Below are 17,792 nucleotides of genomic sequence, written 5' to 3' on the forward strand. Positions count from 1 at the left end.
CAGGCCCAGGAGCTGAAACCCAGAACCTGGAGCTAAAGAAAATGGAAATGAACGACAGACAGGAAAGCAGCTCCAGGAGCTGTTGGTTTTGAAACAAGTCGGATGGGACCAATGCTGAGGTGAAACTCAGAACCAAAGGCTGGAGATTGAGAATTAGAGATATGGAGGTCTTCGCAATGAAAGAACGTGTGGACGGGCGCTGGAGCAGTTAAAGAGGACATCTGGATGTGGTACCAAGTTTGGAGAACATTATCTGTGGGTAGCGACGGTATCGGTATAGACATTGGAAAACAAAATGTAGACCACACCTGTGAGCCTTGGACATACATCCATAACCTCTCTCTTCAAACAGCACTCCAGGTGAAGCTCATGAAGGTCATGCCCCTTCACAAAGTGGCATCACATCCATATTGGAGTAGAAATGTGGCCAAGCCATTTGCCATTTTTGTGCTGAAGACCCCTCTGTTGGCTACAGGCTTCACCACAGACAAGAAGGTTTGACTCAGAATCCCAGGGTCTGAAAAGCAGAGAGAAATTCTGATGACCATCCATTTCACTGGTGCATTCCTACTGGCACGTCCTGGTGAAGATCTGGATGTGGAGCTCCAAGACAAGGGAGTCCAACGCACCTGGCAGCCTTTGTTACTCTATGGAGCAAATGATATGGTGGAAGGGATCTTGTTTATCAGCATCTGCCAAGTCAACAGGGGAAGTCTCTGACCAGGCTGAGTCACTGACCCTTCAGCCACCCTGACAACCGCCGTCACTGTTTTGCTCTCTTTTCTTAACAGAAGCAACAATGTGCTGGCTGGGTCAGAGAGAGAGAGAGAGAGTGTGTCTGGGAGGAGGAAACCAAGGGGAGCAGGGGAGGTTTGCAAGGTGGGGGTTTGAACAGAGAGGTAATTGTATATGTAAGCGTGAGGCAGCCTGATCGAGGGGTGGACGCAGGAGGAGAAGGACGGAGGAGAGGACATGTTCGCAGGATGGGATGGCCGGTAGAGAAGAGAAAAGTCTAGGGAAAGGCCGAAACAAAGCTCCAGGATGTTGGAAGACGAAGGTTTGGAGAAAGAGCAATGACGGTAACCCAGAAAGTCGGATGAGAAAACAGAGAGTGGGGGTGGAGCAGGTTGAGAAATGGGTCCACATGTGACAGCAGGACTGACTTGGAGAGAGAAGTGTTTTTAAAAGAGTGTCTGGGAAGGAGGGGGAGAGCATATCCTTCTCTCTGTCCCTGCAGCCAGGCTGAATCAGAGCCAGGAAAAGGGGAAGGGCCTCCATCTCCTGCTATCCAGCTGACAAAAACAGCTGCCCAGGAGCTTGAGCTGGAGCCCGTTCAGAGGAGCAGGGGACAGAGATCGAGCGGAAGCAAGAGGAGGGAGGACAGGAGGTGGACAACGTCCCGGACACTTCCTCCTACATGGGTTGCGTCCTGAGCTCCGACTGGTGCGGGGTGGAAGAGGTGCAACCTGTGCCGGTGGTCCGTAACCAGTCAGTGAAGAGAAGGAGCTTGGACAGAAGGGACAGTGGCAGGATGAGACTCGTGAAGGTCAGTGACCACATGTTTGCTTGGGCATCAGTCTACTTTCATTGCTATAGCGTCTGCTTTAAAGCAACTGCAATAGGTGTCTGAGAAATGTGGCAAAAGCATTGGTTCAGAAGACACACGTTTACTCTTTAAAGGGGTGGAGATCGGACTGATTTTTGTCGGTGCGTTGGCATTTATTATGATCCGAGGTCCTCAATGTTTTCATTCATTTCGGAGGGACTGCCTCCTTTCGGGTCAAACATTGATCCCTCTGTGTAACCCCTTTCAAATGCTCTTCAGAGTGGCCCGGAGAGGGGGAAACTGAAATGACACACTAACTCTACACAGTGAATGCAACACAAATTATGCATTCAAATATGTGTAAACAGTCTGTTTTAACCAAAGGCCGTCTATGAACAGCTTCAGGTCCCTTCACAATGCAGCCATGTCATGTGCATTTAATCTCAATTATTGTGATTTTAAAAAATCAAAAAATTTTCCTCATTCTTCTCATCGGATATCACGGTTTAATTTTTCACTTTATTTACAGTTATTAAGATTAACTTATTTCACAATACATTTCTGCATGTTTCTATAGTATATTCTTTTCAGAAAATTTCCTACATATAGTCCCATATTTTTCTGTAATATCTCCTTTCCACACTCTTTTAAACATGGTCTCATCTCACTAAAATATATATTTGCTCTATTATTATCATTATTAATAACTTTAATAATAGCATACTTGTAATTTCGTGATGATACTTCGCTCATCCTGGGCATTACCTTGTAAACACAGTGCATCATGTCCGTAAAGTGAAGATAAAGACTGAGCTCTGTGTAAAGGTCAGGCTTTGCACGTCATCATCCCTGAACTCTGAGGCAACAGGGATCTGTTGCTTTTGTCTGTGACTTAAAGGGTGACACCAGCCTCACCACATCTGCTGAGACACAGAAGTGTTGTTGTATTGGAACCAACATCATGTCGTCTGCTCCCATCTCAACTGCTGGCTGGAGATGAGTGAAAGTGACCTCAGCCATCGCCAACGCTTGACTTTCCTCCAGCAGCATTGAGCCACCCTGCCTCATTCGGGGCCTTACTGCGCCCGCACATGTTTCTTGTGTTTGCACGAGGATGCTTGGCTGCAGCACAGTCCCAATGGCTTCATATCACATGCTCAGCAGCGTGGGAATGTGCAGCCCTCTGGACTACGTCAGCCACCACCAGCTGACCCCACAACGTGGGTGTGGGAGGCAAAAAGATCCCTGGAGAGTTTAGTTTAGTTCTGCTTTATCCTTATATTTTTGGCTTGTATGGTGGACTACGAAATGCACCTCACCCGGAGGTTGTTGAGTTTTTAAGTTATACCCCTATTTAAATTTTCATACTGCTTCAAGATTCCCACGAGATTCAGTGAAGTTCTCATGAAAGAAAGTCCATGTCTGGCAATGACCGTTGCTCCGTGATAATCCTGGGCACTGTGCCTTACATTAGGCAGGATATAGGTCTGTAATCTGTGCGCTTTGATGAAGATGTATGTTGAGTTTAGTTGTGTATTTATTTTGCTCTATTGGAGGTTCGCTGTATAAAAATCGTAATTTGGGTGGATGGATGGAGGGACGGACGGACGGACAGACAGATCTACTTTCAATACTTTCAATTCCTCATAAGTTTTGTTTGGATTGTCCATTGCCAAGACATAGGTTTTCAGGCCACAGGCATTCACTGCAAACACACACCCAACACAGGAAGGAACTTTGACCGACTGCTAGTAAATATAGACCTGCAGGATCCAGATCCACAGCATCTCGCTGGGAGAAAAAGTGGAATTCTCAGACCGGAGCGCAGACAAGATTACGATGGCTTACCAAAACAATGACGAGAGTAGACGTTATACTACTGTTGTAGATGGGACCCAGACATCAAGTGATCCAGGAAAAGAGATGACAAAAGACTTTCTTTCTCCTGTACAGAACCAAAACCCAGACAACAAACCCCAGCACCACCCTGTAAAGAAACACCACAGAGTAGAGCCATGAGCTCTTTTCTTCTCCTTCCCTTACACACAAAAATGTCAAGTATGTCGATCCCCGTTTTGAAGGCTTTCCAGCAGCACTGGCTGACAGAAGGGATTTGATTGATCTCATTGGAACAATAAACGTGAACATGTGCGGCGTTTGTCATCAGAATTTCTCTCTGCTTTCTGGAGTTTTGGCTCCATCAACAGCTGCACCTTATCAGAGAGCTTAGTCCTGTCTTACACAATCAATCCTGGAGCTGTACAGCCTCCTTCTCTAGCCCCCCCCTTCTCCCATTTCCTCTTGGCACTGGTCCCTGCTCTGTCCTCCTCATTCCCATCCCATACCTACATCCAAGTCCTGCCTCAAAAGCCAAGTTGGTGGCTCCACAGTCTTTTCTTCATGGTGACTTTTGTCCATAAGGTTGGAAGCTCAGCACATCTAGGTGTGACCCAAAGTCGAACCGCATTTCGGAGAGGGTCACCTCTCCAAGTGGTCCATGTTCTTACACATTAAAACACCCCCCCCCTCAACAATGACTCACCCTTCATTCCGATCCTAAACGCCAGCTTCCTGTCCCTCTCTTTTGGTTCCTCTGAAGTCACAAACTTGATGCTTTCTTCTCCCTCAGAGGTCTATCTGGAAGAAAAGTCCACTGTTAAAACTACTAATGAAACTTTCTTAAGCAGAGCCATGGTACATTCAATATCGAAAGAGACACCCAGTACTGTCATAGCAAAAGGTTAACTTAGTCTAAGCTAAGCTTTTTCTGTTATAGAGGCCATCAGAAAGCGGCTGGATGCTAATGGAAAACTACTCGGCTGCTCTTGTTTTGCAACACGTTGCAAGTTAAAGTTTATTGAATTTGTTGGTTCTTCAACACGCACAGTGATGAAGGTCAGGTCAAACATTTTTGAGGGATGGCATCCCATTCTGTAACGGGTACGGAAGCAGGAGACTCAAATGCAGGTTGGGGATTAGAAGATGGTTATTTAATCGTGCTGAGCGGAAGGTTCTTCTGGTTCCGTGGAGGAGATCCTGGACTAGTCTTGGTTGAGGATCCAGGAATCCGGCTGTCCGTGCGGTGATGGTGCAGGAGGTGCAGGCAGTGGAGTAGGGGTTCAGGAGGTGCAGGCAGTGGAGTAGGGGTTCAGGAGGTGCAGGCAGTGGAGTAGGGGTTCAGGAGGTGCAGGCAGGCAGAATCTGAGGCAGAAGACACAAACTGAAAAGACTCTGACGAGGCGTTGTGCAGGCAGAGATAAATTACTAACTATCCCGCTCGAGAACCAACCATGAAGGGTTGACGAACAGGCGAGGACTGGCAGGTTGGTCCGGTCTTTATGCCGTCAGAAGATTGGAGGCAGGTGTGAATGTGACGAGGTGGGTTGGGCGGTGACGTCAGCGGAAGAGGTTGTGACAGTACCCCCCCTCCGACGGACGCCTCCAGGCGGCCCACCGGGCATCTCCGGATGGTCTTTATAAAAGTCCTGTAGGAGAGTCGGGTCTAAAATGTTCTTCCGTGGAACCCAGCATCTCTCCTCGGGGCCGTATCCTTCCCAGTCCACAAGATACTGAACTCCACGACCACGTCTCCTGGACCGCAGGATACGCCGGACGGTGTAGGCTGGGTGGTCATCAATCATCCGAGGGGGAGGAGGGCTAGGGGTGGGAGTAGCCAAGGGGCTAGAAGAAACAGGCTTAATGCAAGAGACATGAAAAGAGGGGTGAATCCTGAGGGTTCGGGGCAGTTTAAGGCGGACCACGGTTGGATTAATAATCCTCAAGATTTCAAAGGGACCAATAAACTTGGGAGCCAGTTTCTTGGCATCAGTCTTCAGGGGGAGGTTCTTAGTGGAAAGCCAAACCTTGTCTCCAGGGCAATACTTGGGTGCTGTCTGGCGGTGGCGGTTAGTCAAACGCTCGTAACGCTTAGAAGTCTTTACGAGCGTGGAGCGAGCTCTGCGCCAGGTTCCCCGACATCGGCGGATGTGTGCCATGACAGAGGGCACGGAGATCTCCTTCTCCTGAGAAGGAAACAGCGGTGGCTGGTAACCATACAGACATTCAAACGGAGACATACCCGTAGCAGAAGAGACCAAGGTGTTGTGGGCATATTCGACCCATGGCAGTTGGGTTGACCAAGTGGAAGGCTGGGCCGAGATGAGACAACGGAGGGTTTTTTCCAGTTCTTGGTTGGCCCTTTCTGCTTGACCGTTGGTTTGTGGATGGAAACCTGAGGACAGACTAACACTGGCTCCAATGGCGGAACAGAATGCCTTCCAAACAGCTGAAGTGAACTGTGGACCCCGGTCTGAGACAATGTCGCTTGGCAGTCCATGTAGTCTGAAGACATTGCTCATGAGCAGGTCAGCTGTTTCTTTAGCCGACGGTAGGCTAGGCAACGGGAGGAAGTGTGCAAATTTACTGAAACGATCGATAACGGTTAAGATGACAGATTTTCCCTGAGAGATTGGTAACCCAGTAACAAAGTCCAAAGCTATATGAGACCAAGGTCGACGGGGAATCGGGAGTGGTCGGAGCAAGCCAGAGCTGGGTTGGTTGGAAGTCTTGTTACTGGCACAGACATGACAGGCGGAAACAAAAGACTTTGTATCCTGGTCTAGCGTGGGCCACCAGAACCTGCGCCGGAGGAAGGAGATTGTTCTAGTGACTCCGGGGTGACAAGTGAGTTTGGAAGAGTGGGCCCACTCTAACACTTTGGTCTTCATAGAGTCGGGAACAAAAAGCCTACCGGGGGGGCCATTGCCAGGATCTGGCTGCTGATGTTGGGCATTCTTAACTTCCTCTTCTATAGTCCACGTGACAGCAGCAGAGATGAAGCAGTTCCTGGGCAGAACGGTGTCAGGTGTCTCCAAAAGTCCAGTCTTCTCAGGGATACGGGAGAGAGCATCTGGCTTTGCGTTTTTGGACCCAGGCCTGAAAGTCAGGGAGAAATTAAAGCGTCCAAAGAAGAGTGCCCATCTGGCCTGGCGGGAATTCAACCTCTTTGCAGATTGTATATAGGCCAGATTCTTGTGATCGGTCCAGACGAGGAATGGTAGTTCTGCCCCCTCAAGCCAGTGCCTCCACTCTTCCAAGGCAAGTTTTACCGCTAATAATTCCCGATTTCCCACATCGTAGTTGCTTTCAGCAGGTGATAGGCGGTGAGACATGAAGGCGCAGGGATGTAGCTTACCATCTTCGGTGGAACGCTGGGAGAGAACCGCTCCGACCCCAACCTCAGAAGCGTCCACCTCGACCACAAATTGCTTTGATGGGTCTGGTTGGACCAGTATTGGCGCAGTAGTGAAGAGACGCTTAAGATTGGCGAAGGCAGCTTCAGCTTCAGAGGACCACTGGAAGTGTCTGGAAGTAGAGGTTAAGTGAGTGAGTGGAGCGGCGACCTTACTGTAATTCCGAATGAATCTCCGGTAGAAGTTGGCGAAACCAAGAAACCTCTGGAGCTGTTTGAGGTTGGAGGGAGTTGGCCAGTCGACCACTGCCTTCACTTTCTCCGGGTCCATCTTAACCTGGCCACCCGCAATGATATAACCAAGGAAGGAGACAGACTTGGAATGAAATTCGCATTTCTCAACTTTCACGTAGAGTTTGTTCTCGAGTAACCGCTGGAGGACTTGACGTACGTGATTTCGGTGTTCTTCCAGATCCTTCGAAAATATGAGAATGTCATCTAAATAGACGAAGACAAACTGGTTTAACATGTCTCTTAAAATGTCATTGACCAGATGTTGAAAAACAGCCGGAGCATTAGAGAGACCAAAAGGCATGACCAGATATTCAAAGTGGCCGAGATGGGTGTTAAAACCAGTTTTCCACTCGTCACCTTCTCTTATCCGGACCAGGTGGTAGGCGTTTCGAAGGTCCAGTTTTGTAAAAATGGTGGCTCCCTGAAGAACGTCAAAAGCAGAATTTATAAGAGGGAGAGGATATTTGTTTTTAATTGTGATGCTGTTGAGTCCTCTGAAATCAATGCAGGGGCGTAGACTCTTGTCCTTCTTTTCAACAAAGAAGAAACCAGCACCAAGTGGAGAGACTGAAGGCCTTATAATGCCAGCTTCAAGGGACTCCTTTAGATAGCGCTCCATGGCCTCCCGTTCAGGGCGGGAGAGGTTGTACAAGCGAGACTTGGGTAACTGGGCACCTGGCAACAGATCAATTGCACAATCATAAGGCCGATGAGGTGGTAAAGATGTGGCTTTCTCTTTGTTGAACGCAGCTCTCAAATCTTGGTACTCAACTGGAATGAGAGACAGATCAGTGGTGTCACTGGTACAAGGAGGACCAAAAGTGGGAGGTAAAGCGGAGAGAAGACAAACTTTATGACAGTTTAGACTCCAACTTATGATTTTCTCATTTCTCCAGTCAATGTGGGGGTTATGCTTGAGAAGCCATGGGCGTCCAAGGATCACAGGCACGAATGGGGAGTCCAGAACATAAAAACTAATTTCCTCCTGATGGTTACCGGACAGCAGGAGGCGCACAGGAGCAGTCATACGGGTGATTGAAGCCAGGAGACGGCCATCTAAAGCATTTGCTTCAAGCGGTTCAGGGAGCAGAAAGGTCGAAATATTAAAGGTTTTCACGGTGTTGCCATCAATAAAGTTTTGATCAGCACCAGAATCAATGAGTGCAGACAATTTAAGTGACTGACCTTGGTGGGTTATGGTGACGTCAAACTTGGTGCGCGGACGGGGAGATTGTGGGAAGGAGGTGCGGCTCGCTAGGAGTCTCCCCGATTCTAGCGAGCCTGCCCGTTTAACGGACGGTGAGGACAGGTGGTTAAGAAGTGTCCGCTTCTCCCACAATACAGACAGCTGTTGGACTGAATGCGACGGCGCCGCTCCTCCGGATCGATGCGATAACGCCCCAACTGCATCGGCTCTGAAGTGTCATTGGGCGGGGGAGCAGGTGTGCCTTCATCCTTGGGGGTGTGACCAATCGGAAGGAGCGATTGACGAGGCTGGGCGGAGACTGGGTTCGGCGTGGTTTGCTGCTGTCTTTGTCTCCTCCGCTCCCGGTGGCGGTTGTCGACCCTAATAGACAGCGCAATTAAATCATCCAGGCTAGTGGCTTCCGGATAAGATACGAGGTGGTCCTTGACGGCTTCGTTTAACCCCTGGTGGTAAACTGCCTGGAGCGATTCCTCTTCCCATCCCGCTTCGGCCGAGAGGGTCCGAAAAGCCACACTGTACTCCGCGACGCTGCGCGCGCCCTGGCGTAGCGTCAGCAGCCGTTTGGATGCGTCCTTACCCCGGACGGGATGATCAAACACCTTCCTCATCTCGGAAACGAAGGCGGAATAATGAAGCGCCGTCTCAGCTCCTCTCTCCTTCACTGCAGCCGCCCAGGACAGTGCGCTTCCGCGAAGCAGGCTCATAATGAAAGCAATCTTGGACCCATCAGAGGAGTAAGTGTATGGTTGTTGCTCGAAGACAATCTCGCACTGCAAGAGGAAGGATCGGCATTGACCCAGATCTCCGTCATATCTCTCAGGCGCAGGAACCCAAGGTTCGCGGAGCAGGTGAGGAGGTGGAGCGGCAACGGAATGAGTCGTAACGGCGGGCGGGTCGGAGACAATGGGTGGGTGAGGTGTTGGAGCAGTGGCTAACGGCTGGGTTAGCCCGTCACGCAGGCGGGCCACACTCACCGACAGTTCTCTGATGACCCCAACTAACTCTTCCAACGTTTGGTCATGTTGGCTTAAAAGAGCACCTTGAGACGAGACAGCCTTGCGCACAGCGTCCAAATCTGCTGAGTCCATCGTGGCCTGTTCGTTCTGTAACGGGTACGGAAGCAGGAGACTCAAATGCAGGTTGGGGATTAGAAGATGGTTATTTAATCGTGCTGAGCGGAAGGTTCTTCTGGTTCCGTGGAGGAGATCCTGGACTAGTCTTGGTTGAGGATCCAGGAATCCGGCTGTCCGTGCGGTGATGGTGCAGGAGGTGCAGGCAGTGGAGTAGGGGTTCAGGAGGTGCAGGCAGTGGAGTAGGGGTTCAGGAGGTGCAGGCAGTGGAGTAGGGGTTCAGGAGGTGCAGGCAGGCAGAATCTGAGGCAGAAGACACAAACTGAAAAGACTCTGACGAGGCGTTGTGCAGGCAGAGATAAATTACTAACTATCCCGCTCGAGAACCAACCATGAAGGGTTGACGAACAGGCGAGGACTGGCAGGTTGGTCCGGTCTTTATGCCGTCAGAAGATTGGAGGCAGGTGTGAATGTGACGAGGTGGGTTGGGCGGTGACGTCAGCGGAAGAGGTTGTGACACATTCTTCAACACAGCCAGCGTGGTTGAGCAGGCCACTGTTGCACGCCGTCTTGACGTGAAGGTGGCTTTTATTTCTTGGTCATTGAGGGCAAATATAAGTGAAAGATGCTGCGTGAATTTGGCAACAACAGTTTCGATGGCCTCCTTGACTGATGGTCACTAACCCGAATATTTGCAGCGGTAATACTTGCTATGAAGTTACATTTTTTTTAACAATATTTTTATTGACACATAACAGCAAAAATATACATTTCAATGATCAATATCTTCTTTTTTTCTATTTTCCCCCCAACAGTATTCAACAAATTATGTCAACATCGCACAAAAAAAACAAGAAAACAAAACAGAACAAAACAAAACAAAAACAGTCACACACAAAAAAATTAAAAAAAAAAAAAACATTTCACCTCTACTGCGTGACATGGTTACATTTTAGGTGTAGTTCTATGGTTCACCACTAGATGCTGCTGCCGATGCGCTTTGTAAACGCAGCAGCGACTTTGGTGCAGCCAAAGTTTCAGTAAACATATATTGTTTTGCTGATATAGCTTAAATCACTGCATGTTTTCCACAGTTATGAGGCAAGAAAAGCCGTGTGCCTACGTTATTGCTACTGACATGTTTATTTTCAGGTTAAACCAATGCCCCAGAGACTCTTCATGTATGTTTTTTACTCTCACACTTGTGTGATAGCGTCTAACAACAGTGGTATTTTGGTCCAGATGGGGCGACTTCAAATTCTCCACACGTCACCATGTGGGAGGGGGGGTCACAGTTAATGGTCTGTGGGAGAGGAATAACTCAAGTTAAGTGGGTTTGATGGTTACGAACAGTGAATATGCTCGCACATCCCAAACTTATACTCTCCATGTGACGTGCATTGGTAATAAAACAATAGTTATCCTGTCCACATTTGATCCAAAACTCACTGCAAGGTGTTGTAATGTGACACATTATTTGACGTATTCAAGTGGAATGGCAGTGAATATGAAAAAACAAAAGTTTAAAGGCAGAATTCTTGACAATATATGCTGTTTACAGGTAATTATTTTCTTGTAAGAGAATACGGACTTCTCAGTTCACTTTGCTCAAGGCTTCTGCAGGCATCGCACGAGCCAATCGGACTGGAGCATTACACGCTCCCTCCCACAGCCAGCCAGTCACAGAGCAGGGGTGCAGTAATAGTACTCCACACATGGGCCTAGCCCCGCCCCCCGCTGCCCTGCACTGAGAAAACAAGTTATCTCAGTCTCTCTTGGTGTTATTGATGCTTCACCTCACCATGTTGGGAATCTGCTAACACGCTGGGGATGTTTAGTGGGAAATCCAGCAAGGTAAGGCCTCTTGGATCCTCCTGAAAGTGTCACCCTTTCTTGCCTTTGGACACTGACTCATTTATTTGGCACTCTTGACTGCTCGGGAGGCTCAGGGAGGAGATGATGTGTCTACATGTGTTGGCGGTTCTGTGGCGCACTTTCCTGTGAGACCACCGCCGATGGATTCCCGACTCTCTTTTTTCAAATCTGTCTTCTTCTGTCCAGTCCCAGTGATTTCAAGTGCATTTCACCTTGGTTTCAAAGTTGACTGTGAAGACTCATTCGTGTTGGGGGGCCGCGACCTTTGCGAGGTTGTTCTCCATGAGTGGTCGCGCTTCATTACAGTGACATAAAATGTTCTGAATAGGGTCATATGACGCATTAAGTAGCCCCTCCACCAGCCACCCTCTCCACCCACAGTGTTCCTGCGTCAGCACCAGTCATTCTGGGTTCATGTCAAAAAGTTGAAGGCGAGGTTGTGCTGTTGTGCCACGTTACGTAAGATAAGGGTTCTGTTCAACCTGGCAGGTGTTAGTTAAAGATGGACTGGTGCTTTTACTGAGGGTATTGCCCACTCTTGTCCGTCTTCATGAACTTATTTCATCTTGGTGATCACTTCTGAGTGTCGACATATAATGTCTGCTAAATATTATTGTATATTGTGTTGACTGTAATGCATATTAATGATATTTTTTTCTATACATTTTCTGAAATCTGACATGAGATGGGATTTCAGTGTCTTTTCCCACTTGTCCGAAAGCCGTTCAAAAGACTGGAGAGAGAAGTGGAGTGAAAAAATGAAAATTTGTTTTAACATTTCTTGCGGTATATTCTTTAGCGGTCGTGCCACCTAGTCAAGAGAATGAAAATGTAGGTTTGGGCCCCTAACTTTTTTTCTATGGGCAAGTTCTATTTTTCCTTGTCACAAGCATCCTGTTAGTTGGTGTTTCATATCTCAGCCGATTAAGCGCTGGCTTCGTATCATGATCGTGACGTCAGGCTTCTCATCCTGCCTTGCTGCACGAGGAATTAACAACCAGAAAACATTGTTTAACACTTTCCTCCACTGACAGCTGATTTCATAAACGGAACTTGTGTGAGCTACGATAAATGGATCTGCAGTTTAGTCCTGCTGGAAAGAGAACCGAAGCTGGAATGGAATTTTGAATGTAGAAAGATGACACACTGCGTGTATGAGAGTAGGTTAAGATTTATACGTGGTGGAACACATCCTTTGATTTGTGTGGGAAATAAACCACAGCCTCACCTTATTCTGATTCATATACGCTGTATATGAGTCAAAGTTCTTGCAATAAAACTAAACACTAACATGTTGAGAAGAGTCAGAGTGTTTCTAGTGATGGTCTTACGAGGCTTCATGAAACGGTGTCCTCTCTGTCAGGACTCCATAGGTGACTTGAAAAATGACATGAGATTTTATTGAGGTGGTGTTTCACATATAAAGAGCCAAGAGGGCGATGAAAGTGAGGATGCTGTTTCATGAAGCTTCATAAAACCATCACTTGGGCACTACTTAAACCAGGATGTCGTAGCAATAATAATAATAACAATAAAATGCAGCAGTTATAAAGACTTTTCAGCAGATTTTGTCACACATGCATGGGCGTGACTAGCATGCATCGCAGGTCGCGGTAATGCAGCGGCTTGAATATACAGTATAGTGTCACCGCTGCCAAGTGTAGTGGCTGAAACAGAGGCTGGTTCATGACGCAGCTCCAGATGGACAGTAGCTGCTTGTCACTGCTGGAAAATGCTGCAGGTTATAAACATTCTAAGTGGAAATTATTCACTCTGGAGTCCGGGAGGTTTCCTCTACCTCGACTGCTCCGCACCACAATCGGATCTTAGTGAATCGCTTCTTGCAGTACATTTAAAAAGCCATCACGTAGCCACCACCCTGAGATGATGTCATCGACACACTGAGGCCACTTCTCAACGCGGCTTACACTGAAGGGCCAAACAGATGGAGCTTTTTACCAGTTATGAACAACTGCAGCGGGAGGTGTCTGGGTTCACGCCAGGCATTTCTGTTTGTTTGTGTGTGTGTGTGTGTTTGATGCCGGGTTTTTAGGACGGAAGTGTAACATGGTGTAGCTGTGACCTCACCGCTGGAACAGGCAGTCTCTGTTCCCGCTACTGCCTGTCACACCCTTCGGACGCGCATGTGCAAACACACACTGTAGCACAAGTTTCATAGCCGAGCCAGAGAACAATCGGCTGATGATAAGGCGGCACAATGTCAGGAAAACCTTCAATACAGGGCAACGCCAGGTCTAATAAAACTGAAATAACTATGTACAAAATTAGGGAGAGATGTAAACACACAGTTTTAATACATTTAAAGTGCAGAGGCGAGACCTTTATAGCGGGAGCCTTTATAGGCTCCTTCTCAAGCTTATCCCGGGTCGGCTTCTGGTGCAAAGTGGCCTGGACCTACCTCTGCCCAGAAACCTCCTCCAGTTCTGGAGGAATTCTGAGGTGATCCCAGGCTGACCAGGGCTACGTCCAACTGAGATCTGACTTTTAAAGTCTGCTGACTGCATCCCAAGAAGAGGCCCAAGCCACCTGGCTTCACTAGTTGTGGAGGGGCAGCTGTTTACTGTGACAGTCTCGCCAAGTCAACTAAATTTGTTCTGTCTCTACCCAAAACTTGGGCCACAGTAGAGAGTAGGAACGACAGACTGATGACCTCAGAACATCACAATCCACAATCCTAACCTCTGAATTCAACTTACATTACATTAGGTCAGATGTCCTTTACGCAGTGGGGAAATGGAAAACTTTATGTTTGTATATATGAGTGCATGTATGTAGCTGTCATCAACATAGTCTCCAAAGATGAAGTCTTCCGTATTGTCCTTGGGAACTTGAACTCTTCAAGGCCTTGCTCATGAGAGAGTCCCAGCACAGGTGGTCGAGTCTCCGTCTTTACTTTCCTCCCACCAAAGAACAGCTTTAGGGCATTGCCCCTGAAACACAGGGTCAAGTTTGTAAATTCCTCCAAGGGCCTTCAGAAGTTTCGCCCTTCGTGTTGGGAGTTTGTGCTGGTTGCTGGGAAAGCCAGCTTTGCACTCGCAGCATTTGCACACCAGATGCCATGGACGGAGCCAAAAGCTCGTCTCTAATTCAAACAAGACACTGTACGCTGGCATTGTGTGATCTGATACAGGGCGGTTGGAAAAAACGCAGCCCAGATTTCTTCTTCCATTTTTTGGCTGAAGTTATACAGTGCAGCAAAGGTGCAGTACGTGCTCGGGGACAGAGCTTGGTAAAAGCTGCAGGAAGGTTTTTCTGTGAAAATAAACTCCAGTCTGGGATGGACATAACATTTATTTATAGATATCTGTCACGAAATGAAATGACTTTTATGCACTCATTATTGGTGCCAAGTTCTTATTTGGAAAGCCTGCAGTGACTGTATTTTGATTTGAGACTGAGTGCAAACAAATGTTGCATGGGAGCGTTTTCCCAAAGTAGTTGTAGTGACTTAGAGGCGTCGGGCCAAGAGCACTGTGTGGTCCGATCTCAAGTGTCATCATTGACAGCAGCCGCTCCAGCCAAGAATGTTTTATGAAGTTTCTCCGTCTCTTTTCAGGGCTGCCCTTAGTGTGAGTCTTCACAAACCTGTTTCTTAAAGGTTTCTCTCCAAGGTATCATACAAACTAAATGTCCGCAGCATGTTTACATTCACCAGAAATATATGTATATTAATGTTGTTAAATTGGAAGCAGTGCTTTTGGGCAAGTGCCAGCTGGAAACCTTTTGACCACCGGTGTTCTTCTGCAGACCATCTCCATCATCAATAAGGTCACCAAGTCCATGTATCGCACTCGCACAAAGTCCAGTCTCTGTCTGTGTATTTGCTATTTATAGAAATAAGAGGGAGGAGTTTCCACATGGGGCACAAGATGGTCTTTCTCTCTTTGCGTATTTGTTTTTACATTTGTGTGTCCCACTTCTGTGCGAATGTGTCGTACATGTGTTCGAAATCCGTCCTCACTCAATCCGCCGACTGTTCAGCGACGATGGGTGGACGCGCTCCGGGGACAGGGAGGGAGAACAAGTTAGAGAGCGTCTCTTTGACTCCCAGGGTCCGAATGTGGTCTGGGACACTTGCCTGAGATTGTCTCTGAAGGGTTGTGAGTCATCGAGTGTGCATTGTATATTATGACTCGACCCAGAGTCAGCAGAATGAATAGATCTAGAGCAGCTCATGACGGACACATCCCAGCAGACGAAGATGTTTTTCATCCATTCCAGCGTTGACAGTGATGACCGTCCAGGGTTTAGCTCTGCAGGTTTGCCGTCCTCCACCACGCTGAGTCTACCAGCTGTTTTCTGCTTCCTGTGCTGTAATTCTCCTTACAGTTGTAAACCTTCTCCACGGCGGTTTCCTCTGCCAGACTCCCAAGTTTTTCTAAGACCTTGTACTGTAACATCGCAGACACCTAGACACCGAGAATCTATGTATTAAATATTGATCTATCCGACTTAAGATATCAAGATAACGTCATACAGTCAAGTTTTGCAATATTTATGCCCTTGTTGTTAGTACCTGTTGACTTTGGGAAGTCACTCGCACTGCACTTTTGTTTCAGATTAATATTAGAATTTTTAAATAAAATAGCAATTGTGAACCTGAAATATATATATATATATATATATATATATATATATATATATATATATATACTAAAGTATGTATAAAGTAAGACTAAAATCCATGTTTAACATTAGTCCAAACCTACCACAGTGTTATTAATGTGAATCGCTGAAATTCTGAAGAAATCTTGTGACAAAAAAAATCTTTAAGCTTTGAGTTAAATTGCACACAATGTTTTTCCAATCTGGTTCTTTGTTTGACCTCACAAATGTATGAAGTTCTGGGTCAACTCCACTCCCAGCTGTCTCACCTTTATCACTTTCCCATTTCATTTGTTCAAGTCTTGTTTCACTAAAGTGCTGCCAGAGAATGAGGCAAAAGCCATGCTACAGTACCTCGCTTGAATAAACCACAAACATGCTTTACAAACAGGTGTCTGAGCCGAATATCAATATATAATTATGAATTTTTTGACAGTTGCTTTTCTTATTCTGACACGTAGCATTTTGACTTGCTCTGAAACCCTGTTCATTTTGGGATAGTTCTATTGTATGAAAGGGAGGTTGCTCAACCTACAAGGAAAAAAAAAACCTTTGGGTTCACTTTACGGTGTCGCTCAGCTTTTTCTTGTAAAATATAATATCCCTCTTTCTTCATGTAAAAGACGCCCAGTGCCTATTGGCAGTGAAGAGCTTCACTTTTGCTCGGTTAAGCAAAAGAGCTGCACAACTTTTACAAGTGATATCCTGAAAAGTAATCCTTGGTTGCACAGCCAGCTACGCCCAGGTGAAATCCAAACCTGACGGTAAAAGCTAGCATCCAATGAAGACGTGATCCTGGAGACGGCATTCGCTCATACACAGCCAAAGAGAAACACTCACTTCACAGCAAATACTTGGAGATGAATTACCACGGAAAGGCTTCAAGCGAACCAGAAATATCTGCCTCTGACTATTTAAGACTTTTGTGTGAGGCAGCCATGATTGCCGGCGGTTTGGCGATACTGTGATCTCGATTGTGTCTGCAAGAGAAGGAATGTTGCCAACCTCCCCTCCCTGTGTTTATCCTTCAGCCCACATCACCGCTGTGGTCGAGGTGACAGTAACTGAGGCTTATTTTAGCTCACCATGGGTTAAACTGCGCCACGCACATTTACAAGTCCCACACTTCCACTCCATAAACAGATGTGATAAGGTGAACGTGAGCGGATGAAGTTGGCTAGACCGCAGGCTGGTCTTGTATCTTGGGGTCATGAAAATGGTTTCAGCTTATCTACTCGATGAGATATGAACCTTTCTGCCGTCAGTTTTGCAGCTGACTTTCAAATCATACTCACTATGCCTCTCGCTGCCCCATCCAAAAAACATGGAACTGAAAAAAAACGTCTTGAGGAGCGAGAAGGTTCCCCAAACTCCAACCAAAGGCCCTCTTGGCTGGAACAGGTGGCATGTAGAGGCTACTGTTTAGAACACTGAGGAGGATGTTCTGCTGGAGAGACCACACCAGGGCCCACCTCTGACCAGCGCTTCCACCTGCTTGTTGGCGCTAGATGTATTTTTCTGGTGCAATATGGGACACTGACTTTGCATTTGCCTTATAAAGCTTGATCCTCACCAGCATTGGGGCCCACACACCGGGATTTTGACCCCCCCATGCTGAGATTTTTCAGCTGTTTTATTTCCGACCTGTGACCAACTGTGACTTGCAATATCAGCGCTAAATCCCTGTATCTGTTAGTTACGTCAAGGCAGTTGAAGTAACGTCTGTCGTCTTTTAAATGCATAAGTTACCATTTCTTATTATTCTTTCATGCATGTAGATGATGATCCAGAGAAGATGGACGACAGGTTTGAGCTCTTGCAGGCTCAACTTTCCGGAAGTCGACGCTAAAATAGCAATGACCCAAACTTTAAGAATGGTAATTACGCTTTATGAAGTCAGTAGTTATCCACCCAAGTTTACCATTTAATAACAAAATGTTCTCTCAACCTTGGGAAGTGGTGTCTCCGGGAAACAATCCCGCC

The 17,792-nt window shown here is 47.1% G+C and overlaps 1 protein-coding gene across 2 annotated transcripts in view; it reads left to right on the forward strand.

Moving 5' to 3' along the window:
- The first annotated feature begins 913 nt into the window (after nt 1-913).
- Nucleotides 914-17,792, forward strand: part of tns2a (tensin 2a) — a 40,730-nt gene continuing 23,851 nt past the window's right edge. Inside the window, exon 1 of one of the 2 annotated variants that reach the window (XM_053850432.1) lies at nt 914-1,546. In XM_053850432.1, the coding sequence (XP_053706407.1) occupies nt 1,418-1,546 (129 nt within the window). In that variant the 5' untranslated portion in view covers nt 914-1,417. The remainder of the gene's footprint in view (nt 1,547-17,792) is intronic. The other variant, XM_053850433.1, reaches the window with a different exon arrangement.

The sequence above is a fragment of the Synchiropus splendidus genome, chromosome 18 (genome assembly GCF_027744825.2).
Source record: "Synchiropus splendidus isolate RoL2022-P1 chromosome 18, RoL_Sspl_1.0, whole genome shotgun sequence".
Classification (NCBI taxonomy): Eukaryota; Metazoa; Chordata; class Actinopteri; order Syngnathiformes; family Callionymidae; genus Synchiropus; species Synchiropus splendidus.